Source organism: Neomonachus schauinslandi, chromosome 6, assembly GCF_002201575.2.
Source record: "Neomonachus schauinslandi chromosome 6, ASM220157v2, whole genome shotgun sequence".
NCBI classification, from domain to species: Eukaryota; Metazoa; Chordata; class Mammalia; order Carnivora; family Phocidae; genus Neomonachus; species Neomonachus schauinslandi.
The window spans coordinates 82,495,543-82,516,862 of NC_058408.1; the positions used below are offsets into that span (position 1 = coordinate 82,495,543).

Genomic DNA, 21,320 nt, shown 5'->3' on the forward strand with positions numbered 1-21,320 from the left:
AGTTAGCCCACAGTGGAAGAGGTCAGCTTTGCTCAGCACAGCTCTCCTGCAGCCCTGCTGGGATATGCAGCTAAGGCAAGCTGACTTTTCAAAGTTGCGATTGTAACTTAATATCAGTTACATTTTTGTTTTGTTTTGTTTTAGTTTATTATTGGACCATTAATGGATGCACTTTCAGAGAGCTCTCTGTACATCAGGTAAACAAACATTGTGTTATCTAGCAGCCGTGTAGTAATATGTCCTCGATATAGAAATGTAATGTGTTTGTGAAATAGGACCAGGCTGTTTAATGCATTTCGTACATCACACGTGTTGCCGAATAAACATTCAACTTTTTCTTACTATGAAGTCCCTTTTGTGTGTTATTCTTCTTGCTCTTCTTCTATTGGTTCTATCAAGTGTTCCCCTTTTTTGTGTTCTTTCTTACCTTGAACCCTTCCACTCTTGGGGTTTATGGAAAGTAGATCTCGCCGAGCTTACTTGCTTCCCCTTGCTCTGACTTCAGCTCTCCTGGAAGTTGTAGTGCCGTTGGCTGACCGGAACCAACACTCTAAACTGGTTTCCTTTTTTTTTTTTTTTTTTAAACTTTTTATTTTGACCTAAAAGTTGTGAGGATAATACAAAGAATTCCCCTGTACCTTTCAGCCACATCCCCCCGATGTCAGCGTGTCACCACGTTTGCTCAGTCGCCCTTTCTCTCCCTGTGGGTGCACGTCGGTTCCCCAGCTCTGTCTGCTGAGCAGACTCGCTGATCTGTGTCTGTTTCAGGGTCCGTCTGTCCATCCGTGTGAAAAACCCCGAGGTCACAGCAGTACCTCCGATTCCAGTCCAGTGCCACAGGGCTCACGAACCGTGCCCTTTCCAGATCTGACAGAGGCTGCCGCTATCGCAAATGCGTCACTTCTTGCCCCTCCTCCTCCGCAGTCGGACAGCGAGGAGGGTGCGTCAGTGCTGTGCCGTAGCCTCGTGTTTGGAGCGTTCTCCGTACTCTGGAATTACACCTTCGCAGTGGTCCCCTGCCTTTGAGCTTAGGTGGTCTTTTGAATGCTGATGAACTAAACGTATACTTGCAAGTCTTCTGTTCAGTATACCTCTAAATAGACAACCCCCCCATGGCCAGTTTCTTTAAAACGTTTAAATTAGTTTGTGCTAAGTTATACTAATACTTAATCCTATTTAATAAATATTGAAAGAGCATAGCAACATTTGATTTGCCAGTTAGTTTTCAAAGAACTCATTACTACTGAATAGTTCTGTGAAGCAGTTAGACGACTGGAGAGCAGTAAAACCTACTTGGTGCCTCTAAAAGAGTCGACAGACACATTTGTTATGAAATGCCTTCAGTTTTCTCGCACTCTCGTGTGTTCAGTTAACAGATAATGTTCCTGGTGGAAGCGTATAGCAGGAAAAAAACATGACTTTAGTAGATGTTAACAATTAAATGTTCTTGCAAAAGTCATTAATTACTCATATATGTTTTTCTATGAATGTTATTTCTTTTATTTATACTTAAAGATTTAAAATCATTAGATTATATGTTGGAAACAATAAAATATTGAAAATGGTCACTTTTTTAGACTTTTTTAAGATGATGCTATTTTAGCAAGATTCATAGTGTGTGTCAAGGAAAGTATCATAAAAAGGAAATCCATGTCTACTTAGTATGTTAAGATACTAACTCATGTCCGTTTTCCTAGAAGATCCTGATGTTTTTGTATTCAGAAGGATTTTCAGAATTTCACTGAAGAATAAAATGCAGGTTCAGGAAAAGATGTTCTGATTGTTATTGAAAGACTTTTGAGCCATAGTTCATTTAGTTTCAGTATACTTATTTGTAAATTTTAAATATTTGTTTTTTTCCCCTCATTTGTCTATAGGTCCCCAGGCCAGCTGATAGGAAGTGGTTCTCCATTGGGATTGAAATTACAGAAGTTTTTAGTCATTTATGTTTCTCTTCTTCCAGAAGAAATGAAGAGTATGTGTCAGTAAAGAGTTTTTTAATTTATTAGCTTTAAAATTTTTAGTATATTGGTGATAAGCGCTATCCTATGACTATTATAATCAGTATTGTCAAAATAGTTTTCTTTTTCGGGAATATACATATTTTGTCAGAATTATACAGGCGTTCGTTGTAATTGGGTACACACTTTTGCCTTTATACAGGAGACTTATTACTGGTATTGGCGTGAGGAGCATGGAAGTCATTCCAGGATGTGTGCTGCCATTGGCCATCTTTTCTAGTTTTCTCTATTTGCTTTCCAAAAATTAGTGTAATTGGTTGAAGAAAGAGACACCTGGGTTTAGGGAAAAGTTGTAAACAGAATATTCATTGTGGCAAAACTGCCCCTCTATAGATAGGAACTTGACAGGTAAACGAAAAATATACTTGCTTTATGTAGACCTTGTATCTTAGAAATACCTACTTCTTCAGATTGGGGTTTATTTTCCTTTCTGATGAGTTAAGTTGGTAATCAAAGAGCAACACCCAGTGTTATTTTGTTTGTTGAGCAGCAGAAGGACTTAACTCTACTCCCTGGGTCCTTTTTTCCCTCGTGGCTTTGTGGCTTATAAAGCGATCCTGGGTATGAAACAGACACACATTTCCTTTTGTATTTCGTCTGCAAATAGGGTGAAACAATGACCAGTGGAACTATCTACCCAGAAGTCAGGGATGAAAAAATATCTCAACTTTAGGTTTCTAGAAAATTGGCTCTTTTGATTACTTTTTTAAAAAATTAGTTCATTGAGAAGGTCCACTCTGATGTTCTGTAGTTTGCCAGAAGTCAGAAGTGTAAGCCGTCTGGGGATTGCTTTGCTGACCATGTTGGCACATCCCAGGTCAGCAGTGTGGAGAGCGAGAGGATGGTGGTAGCATCCCTGGGGTTTGAGTACCTGCTGTCCGTGGCCAGGGCCAGCGCGCAGTGGACGCTTGTAAGTGTGTTGAATGAATGTGAAATGGAAGCTCAGCCCCCGCCATCTTCCCGGTGCCATGAGTGAGACGTTAGGCAGAAGTGGGAACTTAATTAGTCCAGCAGAAGAGAGGGCAAGTAAAATGTTTACTCTTTATGTTTACACTTAGCACTTAGTTTTTACTTAGTAGATTTTTCAGTCAGCAGTTTCCAGTGAGTATCTTAAATGTTTTGTGCTAGGTACTTGGAAGATATAAAATACGTGGTATTTTATAAATAATATAAAATATTGTTTTATAAATAAAACACAAGCTCCTTTCAGGAGCTTCCAAGGATTTCTTAAGTCATTCTATGGTGATGATCTGAGGAAACCGACATCGTCACTAATTTCATGACTTGAGGGTCTTTAAGAAATGACATATTAGCAGAGAAGGCAGAACGGAGCACCGGATGTTGGTATCTCAAGATAGAAAATTAGTGACTAGATCCACGGTAGGTAAGAAATGGCGTATGAGAAGGAGCTAATGTTATTGTACGCAGATACCAGAGGCCAGTTACCATCAGTAATTCTGACTGTTTTTCTTTAACCTCTTCAACAGAGGACTGGTTCTAACGGTAAAAAAATTTGATCTTACACCTTAAACTTCTTTTTTATTATAGCCTCATGGTTATCAGAATCTCTACAATATAGGGGTGTCTGGGTGGCTCAGTCGGTTTAGCGGCTACCTTCGGCTCAGGTCATGATCCCAGGGTCCTGGGATCGAGTCCCGCATCGGGCTCCCTGCTCAGCGGGGAGCCTGCTTCTCCTTCTCCCTCTGCCTGCCTCTCTGCCTACTTGTGCTCTCTATCTCTCTGTCAAATAAATAAATAAAATCTTTAAAAAAAAAAAAAATCTACAATATAGTAGAGTACTTATCTTACAGGAATGAGATTGAAATAGAATTGATTTTTTTTCTTTTTTTTCCCAACAGGTTTGTTGAGCTATAATTCACAGACCATAAAACTCATCCTTTTAAAGTGTTCGTTTCATTGGTTTTTAGTACATTCACAAAGTTCTACGACCATCACCACTAATTCCAGAATATTTTCATCACTCCCAGAAAGAATATTTTCATCACCCATCATCGATCCCTTTCCATTCTCCTTTCCCACCAGCTTCTGTCAGCCACTAAATCTCCTTTCTCTGCAGATTTGCCTATTTTAGACATTTCATGTAAATGGAATCCTATAATATGTGGCCTTTTAATTTATGTCTGGTTTCTTTCACTTAGCATGTTCTTAAGATTCATCATCCATGAATGAGTCATCCAGTAATGATCCATGTCAGTATTTCATTCTTTTTGTGGCTGAATAATACTCTACTATACAGATACCACACATTTTATTTATCCATTTAGCAGTTGGTAGACATCTGGATTGTTTCCACTTTTGGTCATTATGAAAAATGCTACTGTGAATATTCACATACAGGTTTGTGTATGAACACATGCTTTCAGTTCTCTCGAGTGTATACCTAGGAGTGGAATTGTTGGCTCCTAGGGTAGTTCTTGGTGTAACTCAGTTTAACTCATTAACTGTTTTCTACACTGGTGCGCCATCTTGCCGTCCCACCAGCAGTGTATGAGAGTTCCAATTTCTGTCTATCCGTGTCAGCCCTTGTTAGTGTCTATCCTTTTGATGACAGCCATCCTTGTGGGTGTGAAGTTCTATCTCATTGTGTTTTTTTTTTTTTTAATTTCAGTTAGCCAACATATAGTACATCATTAGTTTTTGTGGTGTTCAGTGATTCATTAGTTGCGTGTAACACCCAGTGCTCATCACATCATGTGCCCTCCTTAATGCCCATCACCTGGTCACCCCATCCCCCTACCCCCCTCCCCTGCAGCCACCCTCAGTTTGTTTCCCCAGAGTTCGGTCTCTCTCATGGTTTGTCTCCCTCTCTGATTTCTGCCCATTCGGTTTTCCCTCCCTTCCCCTGTGGTCCTCTGCGCTGTTTCTTATATTCCGCATATGGTTTCTGATTTGCATTTTCATACCTTTTAACGATGTTGGGCAGCTTTCTGTGTGATTCTTGGCAACAGTGATATTTTAAAACCTTTTCTTTCAGGTAGTTTCCTATTAAAGTTTATTCAGAAGATGACAAGTAGACATTGGTGTGCCATTCCCATTTTGTTTCTGTCTAAGGCTTTGGCAAATGTCCCAAGATGTAAAGCCCTGGGTATAGAAGGGCTTCTTGCTCTCAGGTAATTTACTCTGTGTTCACATATGTTCATATGTTCACATAGGGTTATCTGCAGTAACTTTACATCAGTAAATTTTGTTTCCCCCTCTGCTTTAATCTGTAGTGAGTGGTTTTAGTTAATATTGGCATTGGGATTTGAGCTCTTACTTTTGAGCTCTTAATTTTATATTAAGAAGTAAAACGTCTATTTATATGGTTGGACTTATTTTGGTTTATGAATTACTAATTTATATATGTGCCATGATACATGCTATTGGATTTTGATCATTTTAAAACAAGGCCAATAAGGTTTTCTTAAATTACATTGATATGTAGAAAACTAGAGAGAAAATATCAAACAGTAATATTGATTGCAAAGTATTTCAAAAAATGTAAAATTCTTATTTTAATAGTGTCTTAATTACAATCTTTTGAAAGAGATATATTTCATATTAAAATTGAGCTCTACCAGAGACCTTAATGGGAAATAATAGCCTTGAAGGTGTACTAACAGTGACTTTCTACATTGGGAATTGTGGATACTGTAAATCAGCTTGTCAGTATTTACAAGTTATCAGGACTGTCTTTGGGAACATGGAAATGCATGTTTTTGTTTTTTGATGTCAGGGATGTTCTTCAGTGCACTATGATCACCCATCAGATTCTACTGAGAGGGGCAGCTCAGTGCTATCTTCTTCAAACAGCTATGAATTTGGTAGATGTGGTAAGTTTATCTTTTTTACTCAAGATACTTCAGTTTACAAGTCTTTCTCTGTGAATAAGTGTGCAAAAACGTGTCGACGTAGCAGGCCTGTGATGCTGTCATTATAAAGCCCTGCTCCTGAGGTCGGCTGGCCCTTGCTGGAGGGCAGGAACATGGATTTCGGGAGGGTTCGCCCTGTGGTAACTAGGAAGAGTGATGGACTATGCCGGGTGTTTACACAAAGAGTGTGGTTTTTACTAACACCTGCTTTCCTTCTCGGAGCCTGGAATCTTGGTAGGTGCTCAGCAGGGGTGCCTGTAGGACCAACTCCCAGTAAAAACCCTGAGCCGTGAGTCTATAACGAGCTTCCCTGGTAGACAACAGTTCACACACTATCACGGCTTGTTGCTGGGGGAATTAAACCCATCTTGGGTGACTCCACTGGGAGAGGACGCTTGGAAGCTTTTACCTGGTTTCCTCTATACTTTTTCTGCACATCTTCCTGTAAATTGATTTTCAAGGAGTCTGTAGTATCTTTCTTTTTTACAGAGCCCCTTCACTACTATTGCTGAGAATAGGGGTCAGCAAACTGTTTCTGTGAAGGGCCAGAAAAAGTCCATTTTTTTAAGGCTTTGCGCATTCCATGGTCTCTGTTACAACTACTTAAAAGCTGCCATAGACAGTTTATAAATAAAGTGGCTATGTGCCACTAAAACTTTATTTACAAAAGAGCTGTGAGTGGTTTTGCCGACACCTGGCCTAGAACAAGGTATCTTAATTCAACATGTACAGGCTTAAGGGAATGAAAAGACTTCTGTGGTTTTCATAAGACAGGGTCATTTTCATGGCTTTGAAAGTAAGCTTCACTTTTCGACTTAAGTAATTTCTTATAGAATGTTTTTGTTTTTGCTTTTAGACTCTGACCATATTGTCTCTTGATCATAAGGAACATAGACTTAGAAAATAATCTTTCACTTTATATAATAACATATTGATTGCTTGTAGTCAATATCTTTTCTAAAGTTGAATTTTTTTTTTAAAAAGCTTTCTTTTGATTTAACTAGTAATATTCTACTTTAAATGGTATGTTAGTTTGCTTTTACAGTGATTTCATTTTATTAAAAATTTTTAATTTTTTTAAACTGCCCTGACACCCTCCCCCTACTTACCCCCTTGTAGGAGAAGGTGTCACTTTCAGATGTTTCAACTTTTCTCATGTCTCTGAGACAAGAGGAGTCCTTAGGACGAGGAACCTCATTGTGGACAGAGGTGAGATGGAAAATAATTTAATGATAAATCTTTGAAAAGTTATAAAAAATTGTTTTCTAATTGAACTCACTAGTCACTTATGTAAAATATAGTGATGGCTTTGTTATCTACCAACAGAGGTTTTTAAATACTGTATATTTGCTTTGAGTGAACCTAAGTAATAATGCTACTAAGAATCTTATGGGGAGACCGGAGAATGTTTGGGATAGAGACAGACTTAGAAGAGAAGGTAGTGCTCGTGGGCAGATCTCGATTCTGGATGAGATGGATCAGGAGTAAGGATGACGTTAGACTCAAAAACAGTGACACAGACCTTCTCTTTCTGGTTTTTTCTGTTAATGGCACTTGCATCTACCTAGTTGCCTGAGTCTGACATTTTGGTAATTCCTGATTCTTCCTGACTTTATGCATCAAACCCATCATGAAATCCTAAACACCTTTCCCCCTCTGCAGCCGTTGCCCTCATGGAGACCCTGCACTAGTGCTGTTCCCCCACGATGGTCCTGCAGGCCCACTGGCCTCACGGGGCTGCTCTTCTGCATGAGGTCATCGGGGGTCTGCTTCCTCCTCTCTGGAGCTCGGTTCCTGCTACTCCTGTTAGCTCTTACCCGTCGTATAGCTGGTTGAATTCTGATCTGTGTCCACTACAGTTTATGGTTTTTGAGGATGGGGCTTTTTTAAAAAAGAATTCTATTTCTCCAGTGCCTAAGAGATCACGAAGGGCAGGGATGTGAGTATTTCTTTTAGAAGGCAAGTCCATCTGTGTACGCACAGAGGGAAATGAGAAATCCGCTTGAACTGTGTTAAAGTAATTCAGGTGTGAAATCATAAGGGCATAGAGTAGGGTAATGGAGGGAATGAAGAAAAAGAAAATTGGGGTCTTTAAAAATTAGAATTTGATTTTATTTTCTTGATCATAATGCATCTAATTAGGTGGAATCTGAAAAATACAGAACCATATAAAGAAAATAAAAGTCACCTGTAATGTCTATGATCAAATTAAATCCAGATTTTTTGGCTTAATTATTAATTTGTTCAGTACACATGTTCTCTGTCTTGCTTTCTCACTATATAGGCTTATATTTAAAATGATATATTAACGTGTATGATTTTGTAAACAAAGTAACAAAGTAACAAAGTATGATTTTGTAAACGAACAGTATACTGTTCCAAATTTTATTTTTCATCTTCCCATACATTTGAGCATTTTAACATGTTGCTAAATCTCCACTATGTAATATTTAAAAATTCAGTCGATTAAATATTTTAGAATTTATTCAGTCAGTTCCTTTTGTTGGACTTTTGTCTCAGATCTTATCATTTCATTTGGAAATATGTGCTGCTAAAAGAAAGACTTTCAAAGGGCCTAAATAGGCTCTTATCATACCTAAAAAATGTTAACGATCATTTCTTGATTTCAGATATTTGGTGTTTAAATTGTTCCAGATGTCCAATAAATGTGTTTGTTCTTTGCATTTCGTTCATATATTCAGCTTTGTTCAAGTATTCAAATGAGGTCTATTCATTGCATTGATATGTCTAGTTTGTAAATTGTGGTTAATCATCTGGAATTTATTTCGGTATATGGTATGAGCTGTGAGGTTTCATTGAGAAAATGCATGTGAAGATGTTTCAGACTATGCTTGGTCCACACGGAGCCTAAGCACACTCTACCATTATGGTCTTTTCCCCTTTGACCAGCCAGTTGTTGTTTTATTGTTTGTTAGCAGGCAGCCCCCCTAGATTTCCTAATTTGTTCTCCTGATTTTCTCCGTTCTCTAATTCAGTAACTTGTCTTGATAGTTTTCCTTCTTTTTAACTTTCTTTTGTTTGTTTGCTTATCTCTTTATGTCTTCATTCTTTGAAAACATTCTTTGGACGCCTTGTACACAGCAGGCTCTGAGCTGAGTTTCGGGAATACGTGGTCAGCAAGGTAAACATGGCCACTGTCTTCAGGAAGCTTACGTCTGGTGGTTCATAGCTGAATCCAAACTTTAATTCTTTTGGTTTAAAAATAGAAGCAGTTACACGCACGCGCACACACACGCACGTCCCTTAGTGTCTAACTTGCAGTGTAGTAGTGTTCTCATTATCGTGTAAATCTCTGTTATGTTGAATCATGTAAGATCATTGGTATTTAGTCACTTTTAACCTGAGGAAATGGCAATTTCATGTAGCTCAAGCTAAGTAAGTTTTTAAATTAATAGACTTTATTTTTCAGAGCAGTTTTAGGTTCACAGAAAAATTGAACAGAAAGTACAGAGAGTTCCCATACACCTCCTCATCCCTCCACCCCTCTATTATTAACATCTTGCACTGACGGGGCACACCAGTTAGCTTTCACTGCCCTAGAAATCCCCCCTGCTCCACCGATTCATCGCTCTCTTCTCTCATGCCACCTCTCCCCACCCCCAAACCCTTGGCAACCACTGATGTTTTCTCTGTGTCCATGGTTTTGTCTTTTCCAGAATGTCATATAGTTGGAATCCTATACTATGAAGCATTTTTTGATTAACTTCTTTCACTAAGAAATAGGCATTTAGGGTTCTTCCAAGGCTTTTCATGGCTTGATAGCTCATGTCTTTTTATCCCTGAATAACATCCTGTTGTCAGATGTACCACTGTTTGTTCATTTACGTCCTGAAGGACGTCTTCATTGTTTTTAAATTCTGGCAATTATGAATAAAGCTACTATAAACATTCACATACGAGTTCTTGTACGGACATAACTTTTTAACTCATTTGAATAAATACCAAGGGGCACAGTTGCTGGATTATATGTTAAGAAAATGTTCAGTTTTTTTTTTTTTAAAGCTTTTATTTATTTATTTGACAGAGAGAGGCAGTGAGAGAGGGAACACAAGCAGGGAGAGTGGAGAGGGAGAAGCAGGCTTCCCGCCGAGCAGGGAGCCCGATGCGGGGCTCGATCCCAGGACCCTGGGACCATGACCTGAGCCGAAGGCAGACGCTTAACGACTGAGCCACCGAGGCGCCCCGAAAATGTTCAGTTTTTTAAGGAGCTACCAAATTGTCTTCCAAAGTGGTAGTACCATTTTGCATTCCCACCAGCAGTGAAGGAGAGTTCCTGTTGCCCCACGTCCTTGTCAGTATTTGGTGCTGTCAGTGGTTTGGCTTTTAGCCTCTGTGAGGTGTGTAGTGATATCTTGTTTTAATTTGCAATTCTCTAGTGACATATGATATTGAGCATCTTTTCATATACTGTTTGCTCTTCGTATATCTTCTTTGGGGAGGTGTTTGTTTAGATCTTTTGCCCATTTTTAAAAATCGGGTTGGTTGTTTTCTTAATGTTAAGTTTTAAGAGTTCTTTGTATGTTTCGAACCAGTAATTTACCAGATATGTGTCTTTTGCAAATATTTTCTCCCACTCTGTGGCATCTTCTCCTTGTCTTGGCAGTATGCAAATAAACTTTTGAGATTTGTCTTTTAACGGGAAATCAAGGGAAGCTGTCTCCCAGAGACTGCTAGGTAGATGCCATTTTAAGCCGTAATTCTGACATGAAAACTCTTTGGAGAGAAAACATTCAGAATCTTGTGACAGATTTGATAGAAGAAACAAATATGAGTTTGAGTTTACTTGTCAGTTTTGTTATAATAGGATCGTGCTTGTGGAAATGCATGATTTGTAAAACTTCACACATCTTATAGCAATAGTTCAGAAACTTAGTCTGGCCAGTTTGAGAGAAATATAAAGAAAAAGTATATCCTGTCGAAAGATCAGTATCCTGGCTGACCTTACAGTTAGATTTTATGATGATCCAACTTGATAAAGACCTACAAAGAGCAACTTCTTTAGTGTTATTGAACTGCTCATTCATTGGCACTGATGGGATGTCAGTTAATCTTGACTGATTCATTTGTTCATCAAGTTTGTCTTTGGTCAAGTGATGTATTATTGTCTCCTTATATGTAATTTTGGTTAACCCTAATGCAAGGAATACTTTTTTAAAAATTCTTTTTAGAAAGACTTATTCATAATTATTTACTTCGTATTTAAATTCATATGTTGAATTTGTACAGTAAGAGATATGCTATGAAAAGAAAACAGAACGTAATTCAGTTTCAAAACAAAATTCACAATTACATGTGACCAAAGATGAATTTTGGAACTTTTAGTTTTGCAAATCTTCTAAAAGTTGCAACAGAGAAGGACTAGTATTTCTCTTTTTAGTTAGTATATTTTAAAATGCACATATGATAGAAAGTAGACTTGTGTGAGGAGGGTAGGAACTTTAATTATAATTAATACAAAAACAGACATATCCTTGTTTTAGTATAGGAAGCAGAAATGAATTTTAATTTAATTTAAGGTTGTAATTTGGTTTACATAATGTGTCAATTTTCACAGAGATGTTCTTTAGAAAACCTTATTAAAATGTGCACTATATATTAGGTACTTTAAAAATTCTTGCCTATAAATGAAGTTTATACATTCGTGTGTAGATACACACACACGTATATATATGGATACACATTTTTTTCTATCTGCACTGTCTGTAGAACTCAGTCATGCCTAAATGTTCTATTACTTTGTTGTGTTCAGATTTTTTTTTAAAGATTTTATTTGAGAGAGAGAGGACATGAGCGGGGCGGGGGGGGGGGGGGCGGCGCAGAAGGACAAGCACACTCCATGCTGTGCTGGGAGCCCAACCCCAGGCTCGATTCCAGGACTCTGAGACCATGACCTGAGCCGAAGTCAGATGCTTAAGTGACTGAGCCACCCAGGCGCCCCTGTTGCGTTCAGATATTTAAATTCACTTTATCGTGGAAGAAAGAAAATTGACTTAGGGAAATTAGAAACCCTTTGCTCAGTTAGGTTTTTAAAATAAAGTAATAACTATTTTCTTTCCTAGCTCTGTGATTGGTTGCGTGTTAATGAAAGCTGTTTTAGGCGAGCCTCAGCTTCTATCTCCATTGGACTTCCTGAGACATCCTCTTTAAATGCTTACGTGAAGAACCTAGTTCAAGAGTATATTAAGTCACCTGCTTGGGAAAGTAAGTCTGAAATCATTTATATGGATTGATATCACTAAATTCTTTTCAAAGAACTTTTAAGTAGTTTCTCCAGTCCAGATATAAGCTTAACCAAACGTGTGCCAATTTACTGATATCAAACTCGTATTTTCAGCCAAATAATGTGAATAAAGGGAATGTAAAAATATGTTTCCTAACTTGTACTTTATCTGGTCTAGGACTTGAGATTTTAAACTATTTTTGTATGTTTTAAGAAACTAGTAAGTTGCCAGAGTAGGAGTTGGACAGAAACAAATTTATTCTACAATCATTGAATCTTCGCAGGCTAGATACCGCAGATGTGTTTTTAAAGCCTCTGTAAGTGGAAATATTTGTAGATAAATCTGTGCATCTTTTGTGTGTTTGTTTTCAAAACATGTAGTATGAACTGATTGTGAAACATAGTTTTAGAGAAAAATTATGTTTGAAAGGATGGTTTTGTTAGTTTTTTCTTTTTACCAGATACTTAGTCAAGATCCATTTTCCAGCTTCTTTAGGGAAATGTGTAAGACTGCATTGAGGGAAGAACTATTAGCAGATTCATTAATTAGGATTCTTTTTACATTGCTAATGCTTCTTCTTCATTAAAGTTGCCCAGCTGATAATTTGGGTAAATTGCATTTTGAATTTAACGTGTCTGAAATTTCCTGGCTTTGTCTCAGACCAAGTCATTTTCATGTACTGATTTCTCTAATCTGATCATGGAATAGGTTTTAAATGATCAGATAATTATCCTTCCGAAATACATGAGTTTATCTGTTTTTCCTTCTTAGAACATTTCTCTTTCGTGTTTCGTTCTCCCTCTGTCTGGTAAATTCTCTGTATTGTTACTTGGAGGATTCTTTTGTTAGGGCTATAAAAGTAAAAGTTTCGTCCCTACTAGAGTAAACATACATTAAAGTCCCTAAAATGTCTTCAGAACTTGTTTTATAATTCAGAGTAAAAAACAGCATCAGATCTGAGTAAATATTCAGAATCAGATGAAACAATATTTTTAGCATCTTTCTTTAATATTTCTAGGACTTAAATATACTGTTTATTTTTATTTTATTTTATTTTATTTTTTTTAAAGATTTTATTTATTTATCTGACAGAGAGACAGCGAGAGCAGGAACACAAGCAGGGAGAGTGGGAGAGGGAGAAGCAGGCTTCCCGCCGAGCAGGGAGCCCGATGTGGGACTCGATCCCAGGACCCTGGGATCATCACCTGAGCCGAAGGCAGACGCTTAACGACTGAGCCACCCAGGCACCCCTATACTGTTTAATATAATAGGCTATTTTAAGTTTTTTAAAAACTTAAAACTTGATTTCAAGTGCAAAGGGGAGGCATTTGTGTGTATTTTAATATTTTGTTTGACTTTTAATGCACTTGGCTGAGTGCCTTTATAAAGTTTAATTAGCAATTACTGGGGTAGTTTTCAGAGCAAGTTAAATTCCAAAGCAAACAAAATTTAGCTTGAGTTTCTGAGCATAAAATACATGTACTATTCAATTTTGTTTTTATATAAGAACTTACCGGCCAAAACACTATTTTCAATCAGGTTCTACATCTAAAGTAGCTTTTTCTTTGAGTTTTGGCATAGTTAGTACAGATAGATTTTGCACTGTTGATTCAGCAGGCATATATCAAGTGTTTTCTAAGAGCCGGGCTTTGGAGTCACAGAGATAAAAGCTGTATCCCCTGCTCTCAGAGCATCATCTAGCAAGGAAGTTGATAGGTAAGCAGATAATCCCAGCACAGTGCCTTGAAAGACATAGTCAACACCAGGCTGGGGAACCTGTGAAAGCAGTACCTACTTGGAACGGGTAGACCAGTAGTGGGAGGTTACCAGATGGGTGACATCTGACCAGTGGGCAGAAATGAAGGTGAAAAGTAGAAAGGAGTATCCCACAAGGCTTGGATGAACTTGCATCCAGGGAGCTGAAAGTAGGTAGGCGTCTGTCTGTCTGTGTATTTATGTATCTGTCTGTCTGTGGCATGGAGCCCAAGAAGGAATGGTAGGCGGTAAGGGTGGATATGGGGTAATACACATACACGTACGTATGCACACCGTGTTGGACACATGGTACGCAAGACAACAAAACAAAGCAATAGCGGCAAAAGCCACTCAAAACCAGCATCACCTATAAACAAACAAATGCTGAAGAGCTTTCAGGGCAGGCGTTCTGAATCACAGAAAGTGAAACATAGTTTGGAAGTAGCACAGAAGGCTTGTCAGACCTTGGACGTGCTAAGATTAATCAGAGAGGAAGACACATTTGAAGAAATGTATACTTAAGCAGTCCCTTGGAAAGGATATTTGGTGTCAAGATTTTGTAGTTAAATGATGTACCTACTTAAAACGTAACCAAGAAATCTAGAGACATGGAATAGCCCCGAAGTAGTATATTGCAGTTGTACAACAAATTTTAAAAACAGCGTTGAGGTATGTTTGACTTACATCACACTGTATATATTTAAGCTATATGTGTGGTGGGTTTGGACCTACGTCTATAGGAAACCCACCAGCATAGCAAGGTAACGCGTTTATCTGTCAGGCTCAAAAGTGTTTTCATACCTCTTTTTAATCCTTCCCCTCCACTTCACCTTTCTCTCCTCCGTGCCCTGGACAAGCCTAGTATGCTCTCCAACACTGCAGCCTAGCTTGCATTTTCTAGAATTACACTCACTGTTTAAAATTCATGCTAGCAAGATTTGACCAGTGATTTGGGGCTAAAATGCATTAAGGTGATTAGTAATAGCCAATGATTCTTTTGTTTCTTTAAAACCATTGTTGCCTCCACTTTTCTGGCTTCAGTGAGTGAAAAGGGGAATTCTCCCTCAGTGGTTTGCAGAGTATGGTTTCCAGACCAGCAACACCAACATCACCTGGAAACTCTAGAAAAACAGATTCTCCAGCTCTGTCCCAAGCCTATTGAATCAAACTCTGGGTGGGGGCTTAACCCTCTGTATTGACAAAGCCTCCAGGTGATTCTACACCAGGCTGGAGTTTGAGAGCTGCCCCTCTGTAGCATGGATTTGCTTCGCTGGTGGCCAGGTACTTGGAGAGCACCCTGTGGTAGACAGACCTGCCAGTGGCTTGCACTGGAAGAGCAAGGCGCTCTGTCGTTACTGGTCTGGTACGGTGGCATTCCTCGACATCAGAAGTCATTAAAAACCCGCTACAGGGTGCCTGGGTGGCTCAGTCGTTGGGCGTCTGCCTTCCGCTCAGGTCATGATCCCAGGGTCCTGGGATCGAGCCCCTTATCGAGCCCCGCATTGGGCTCCCTGCTCAGTGGGAAGCCTGCTTCTCCAGAACTCTCCCACTCCCCCTGCTTGTGTTCCCTCTCTCGTTGTGTCTCTCTGTCAGATAAATAAAATCTTCAAAAAAATAAAATCCACTACACTTCTGATTTATAACCTTCCCTTTTGGTATCCAAGGTGAACAGTTGCCTGGGATTTCAAGCAGGATCTGTGGTTCTAGAACCCTGCTGTATTTCGCCGAAGGAAGTGAGGAGCGCCGCGTGTGCTGGTCACTCCCCCACATGTCCTATCGCAGGCCAGGGCTTCCCGCTCGCGCGCCTGAGCGCACAAGATGCGCAGGCGCCGCTGCTGCTGGAGTAGCGCCCCCACCCCAGTTCCCGTGAGGTCCGGGGGGTCTGCCTCCAGGACCGTCCTGAGTGACTTCATTTCAGTCTGTGCTTAGGAAGGACCTCAGTGTACGGGTGGGGTAGAAAGCAGTAATGTGAGGAAATGTTTCCAAGAACAAGTTTCAGGAACTCATCTTTACGACGTTTACAAATTTAGCCTACTCCATTTTCCGGGATAGCACCGACACTGGGATTTAAAAAAAAAAAATAGCGGATTTTTTACTGATGGCAACTAAGTGGCCTCTATAGCATTTTTAAAAATAATATATAACAAAGTTTATCCTTTTATTGTATTTTTTAACTGAGTTGTCCTACATGCAAGTATGTTTTTACTACTGTCTTCTGTTCTATTCCAGTAAATTTATGTTAAAATATATTAAATTACCCCCAAAATATATTAGAGGATTTAAGAAAATTGGTTTAAGTTAATTTAAACTACTGGGCTGGAAAACTAGATCTCTTACCTAAATTTTTCGTGGGAATTGAGATGAAAAGTGTGATCTTGCTATAATAATACACCATGAATGAAAAAGAAATCTGTTCATGGCTTATTTTTGTTGAATTGGCTTTTAGAGATGGGAAAATATTCATTTTATCTGTTAACTATGTTCTGTCTTCCAAAACTAATTCTAGAAACTTTGAGTAAATTTAATTTTTATAAGAAACCCAAGGAGAGTCATAGGTTAGTTTGATTTCATAGATGACCTAAACTTTCTTTTTTTTTTAGGTTTTTGTTCTGTTTTGTTTTATTTTTTTGAGTGTAGTTGACACGTACCGTTATGTTAGTTTCAGAGTAGACCTAAGCTTTCTGCGAGGACAAGCAATTTTCTCAGGGTCCCACAGCTAAGGCGCACAGGACTGGGGCTCAGACACAGGTCTAAGGCTCCAGAGCCTTTGGGTCCGTACCCATTCCATCCTCCTCCTGCTTATATTTTAGGCAATTTTCTCCTCTCAGCTGAAATAACTAGAATTGCCTCTTAACCTGTCACCTTGAATCTCCTCTTGCTTCCCCTACAGTCTCCCTTCCACATTGTACCTGGAGAAGTCTTTTTAAACTACTAATTTGGATCTACAAATGTTTCCTCCCTTTCTTTCTACGCCTTCACTTTAACCTAAAGTGGCTTCCCCTAGGCTTTAGGGTCAAGGAATTCTTTGCATGGCCCACTAAGTCCCCTGGTCTCTTCCCTGGCTGTCTGTGTCACCTCAGCTTTGGCACTCCCTCCCACTCACGTGCCCTGCTGCACGGGCATCCATCCATCCCCTGGAATGTGGCACGCTCTGTCCTCCAGAGGACCTTCGGCATGCTCTGCCTTCCTTGGGGAAGCCTCGCCTCCCTTCACCTACTGTACTCTTTCCCAGCCTTCATGCTCATTCCTCGGGGGATTTTCTCTTATTCCCCAGACAGATGAGGGCATGGTGCCATTTTATACCACTCACTACCGCAGTCATCGTAGCAGTGAGCTATGCCCAGGAGTGTTCTTCTGCATTTCATCTCCATTTCATCTCCGTGCTTATAATTTTATATTGATAAAGTGTAATCATTTGGCTGTTTTCTTCTTGAAACATCATCTTTGAAGGATTTTGTTAATGCTTTGCAAACCTCAACTCTTGTTATTTAAGCGGGAGAAGACTGCCTTATGCCTGACTGGTTTGAAGCCAAGCTTGTGGCAATGATGGTCTTGCTGGCCGTAGATGTGGAAGGAATGAAGACTCAGTACAGGTAAGTGTTTCCCAACTTGCAAAGAAATCTTAAAAAAAAAAAAAAAAGGCTAATCAGATTTATGGTGCCTATTCACACTTTTCCATGATTGAGTCAGGTGTAAAGGTATGGAATTGATCACAGTGTGTATGCTAGAGAAATGTTTAAAATGAACAATAAATTGATAGGAATAGGGGCTTGTTAGTCTTTTTAGGTAAGTTCAACTGTTAGAGAAGGTCGGAAAAACTATATATATTAATCACTGGCTTTATAAGAGAATATTAAAAGAATAGGTTGTAAGATTCTAGCATAAGATTAGGTAAAGAAATTTACAGGGTTTGACCCCTTTGTAAAATGTGTAATTTTTTTTAAGTGTAATAAAGATAAAACTCATTTATATTTTGAGTATGTGCACAAATCGGTTCTCACCAGATTATAATTCCTGCAAAAAGCAGTTCCATTTGCTAGTGTATTTGCATGATACACAGTTAATTTAACATCAAATCTTTTTTGTAGACAAAGTTTTAGTATGAAAGTTGGTTATGATGGTTTTTTATAAACCCTTAATTCTTTGTATTTTTTGTTAATGTATTGTTTCTGTGACTAGTGTATGTTTTGTTTTGTTTTTTTAATTATTGTAGCAGGGTCTCAGCATTTTAATTTACAAATAAAGTGGGTATAGGATCTCCTTCCTACTTGTGCCTAGAGTCGAGTGCGGTATGTTCTTCCCTGTGCTTTTCTTTGCGAGCGCACGGAGAATTTACTGAGAAAGCATAGACTGAGAGGTCAGCGAGGAGGCTGGAGGGGATCAGTCCCAGGAGGTGTGTAGGTGTCCCGATCATCCATGAGACTAATTCTACCTCATCGAATCCAGTAGCTAACCAGTTCCACAAGTTATAGATGGAAAATAATTTCTTCATGCTTTTGAAATGCTTGATTTGGGCATGTCTTTTAATATCTAGTGAAAAGCGGAGAACACAGAATGTATTAAGGATATTCTTAGATCCTCTTCTGGAATCCCTTATGAAGTTTGGTACAAATGCCTACATGCCCTTGCTGGAAACTGACAGATGCCTCCAGGTCCTGTTGAAGTTATTGCACACTTGCATGTTGAAAGGTTCCAGTGCCCAAGATGGTGAGGATACATAGTTTCTGTTGGTGTCTTGCTTGGTATATGGTTGGTGGTTAGAATGAGAGGAAATTCCTGACCTTTTAAATAAAAGGATCACCTCATGCCTTCAGCAGATATGAACCGAGTATCCCCTGGTGGTGCTGGGGATGCCCTGGCGAAGGTGCAGACCCTCAGCCCTCATGGAGCTGACGTCATAGCATTTACATTTGCTGGTTACCGTTGTTTTGAAATGTGATTTTATTTGCTTTTATTTGTGTTTTTTTTTTTTTATTTTTGCTCACTCATTAATTTCCCAGACATGAAAATGATCCCTGTTTCATATATGTTTAAGCAAGATCCATTTCTAATGGCCACTCTGCTAGATGTTGCAGAGATTAAGCTACAAGAATGGTAGTAATTTCATAATAACTTGTTTTCAGATACATTCGTCTCTGAGCACCTTTTAAGTAGAATATGCTTCATACAGAAATTATAGTGGTAGTAGAAGTGTTGAGCTCTTTGTTGTCTCCTTAAACAAAGATGCATGCAAGACGGTAGCTGAAGACCACAGACACTAGAGACACTATTTATTGAAGAGCCTTGATTCCCAATCCTTTCCCACCAGTTTCACTTGGAATTTTAGAAATCTGCTACTTGAGAATCCTAGGGAATCATAGGATAACATTGATGGGATTAGATTTTAATATATGCTTATGAAATTTTAAAGCTAGTTTCTGGATTCTGGTGTTTTTAATAAGGGCAGTGAAACCAAATGCTGTACACATAACTAACTTTTTATAAGGTTTTTGTCTCCTTAAGGGTATAAATTTGGGTTCATTTGACATGTTTTGACTTTTTAATAGGGTTAGTGGTTTCAAGGGCAGGACTGGGTCACTGGTGCCCTTCGGAAAATTGTGGTATCTGACACACACACAAACACACACACGAGTGTGTGATGGTTTTATATATGTTATGATGCTAAATAATCAAACACCCGTGAACTTACTACTCAACCTAAGAATGAATGTACCTGTTACTCCTCGATCCCCCCTTTTGCCTCCTTATTTTGACTTTTGTCTTTATCACTTCCATGCACTTTGAAAGTGGTTTTACGTCATCTGTACATATCCCTCAACACCGTAGTGTCTTAATTTCCTGCTTCTGAGCTCTGTAGAAATGTTGCTTCACTGTGGGAAGTCTTCTGTAACTTTTTTCACGTCACGTGTTTGTAAGATTCATGCACGTCCTTTCTTAGACTTCATTATTTTCCCTGTTGTATAATCTTCCTTTGTATGAAGACAGCTCAGTTTATGCATTTTCCCAGTGCTAGACTTTGGATTGTGATTCATTACCGTGGTGTAGCTGCCACGACCACTTGTCTTCATGTCTTCTGGGCCTGGGTGTGCGTCTCTCCAGTATGTGTATTGGTTCCCAGGGCCTGTGCTTATTCAGCTTTATAAGATAATGAAACTTGTTTTTCCAGTTTTCCATTCCAGAATGTGTACACATTTTATGTTCTTAGCAGCAGCAGAACGTAAGAGTTCCTGTAGCACCTCATGCAGATCTTTTTTATGTCACCAAGGAAGAGCCAAGGAAATACCTGTTTAATTATATTAGCCATTGGCGTCCATATGACTGATAAACAATATCAAGCTTCATTACCTGTAAACAGATCTTAATCCTGAAAGATTTCTTTTATGAGAGAAGAGGAAAATAGAAAAGACTTATTTCCATTTTATAAACGAGAAGGCCGTCTGGGAGTTAATTACCAGTACCAGCGGCAATGCAGAGGTAATGGTAAAGTCAGAAATACCCAGGAATGCTTCCTGTGAGCAGGTGGGATTGAGGTTTGGCAGTATCCTGCTGTTTGGAGCAACTTTGCCTTATTGTGTTTAAAATTTTTTTAATTTTCAGTATTTTATTATGGAAATCCTTAAATATCTAGAAAAATGGAGATGTCATAAATCCCCGTGTACCCATAACAGCTTCAACATCTGTCATTCCTACGTCTGAGCGAGTACACCTGCTGTCGTTGCCATTTGTCCTCCTTCTTTTCCTTCCTGTTCTTTTTTTTTTTTTTTTTTTTTAACCTGCTAGCGCTTGGAACGGCACGTGGGGAGAAAAGCTGGGGAGGAAGGGGCTCGGTGTGCAGTGTCTGGCGAGATGTCTTTTCCCCTTCTCTTCCCCTTAACCTGCAGTGGTTACTGTGCTGATCCTCAAGGTTTGAAGTTATTAAATCTTAATGGGGGGCGACTGTGGAAAGCCTTTGAACTGGTGTTGGGGAACTCATTCAGCACATATGTATTGATGATCTGTATGCACTGTTGTGAGCGCTAGGGTGTTAGTGTGGAAAAAGAGCAAAAATCCCTGCCCTTGTCGAGATCGCTTGTATTGGGGGTCTGGTGTGTGGTGGGCAGAGGGGTAGCAAGCAGCGACCATATACAATATATGGTAGTTGGGTAGGTATTGGGGGAAAATAAGGTAGGGAATGGAGGACGGGGTGTGCTGGGGTAGAGGTGGAGGGTTACAGGTGTAGTTGATTGGTCGAGGAAGACCTCGCTGTGAGTGAAGGCAACAGTCGGTTAAGCAAAGACTTTAACTGTTGAGGGACGGAGCCCTGCGCACATGTAGGGGAGGCGAGTGAGGAGGGGCCCGTGGGAGAGCTCGCTGTTTGGGGAACAGTTAGGAGGCACCAAGGGAAGAATGATAGGACCTGAACTTTGAGAGGGAAAGAGGGAAGTGGGGAC

The 21,320-nt window shown here is 39.3% G+C and overlaps 1 protein-coding gene across 1 annotated transcript in view; it reads left to right on the plus strand.

Annotated features, from left to right (window-relative positions):
- TARBP1 (TAR (HIV-1) RNA binding protein 1) overlaps nucleotides 1-21,320 on the plus strand; it is an 85,898-nt gene that overhangs the window by 10,587 nt on the left and 53,991 nt on the right. Inside the window, exons 5-12 of the mRNA XM_044916020.1 lie at nucleotides 145-197; nucleotides 1,878-1,975; nucleotides 5,017-5,152; nucleotides 5,758-5,854; nucleotides 7,013-7,102; nucleotides 11,974-12,115; nucleotides 17,384-17,483; nucleotides 18,425-18,597. Of these exons, the coding sequence (XP_044771955.1) occupies nucleotides 145-197; nucleotides 1,878-1,975; nucleotides 5,017-5,152; nucleotides 5,758-5,854; nucleotides 7,013-7,102; nucleotides 11,974-12,115; nucleotides 17,384-17,483; nucleotides 18,425-18,597 (889 nt within the window). The remainder of the gene's footprint in view (nucleotides 1-144; nucleotides 198-1,877; nucleotides 1,976-5,016; nucleotides 5,153-5,757; nucleotides 5,855-7,012; nucleotides 7,103-11,973; nucleotides 12,116-17,383; nucleotides 17,484-18,424; nucleotides 18,598-21,320) is intronic.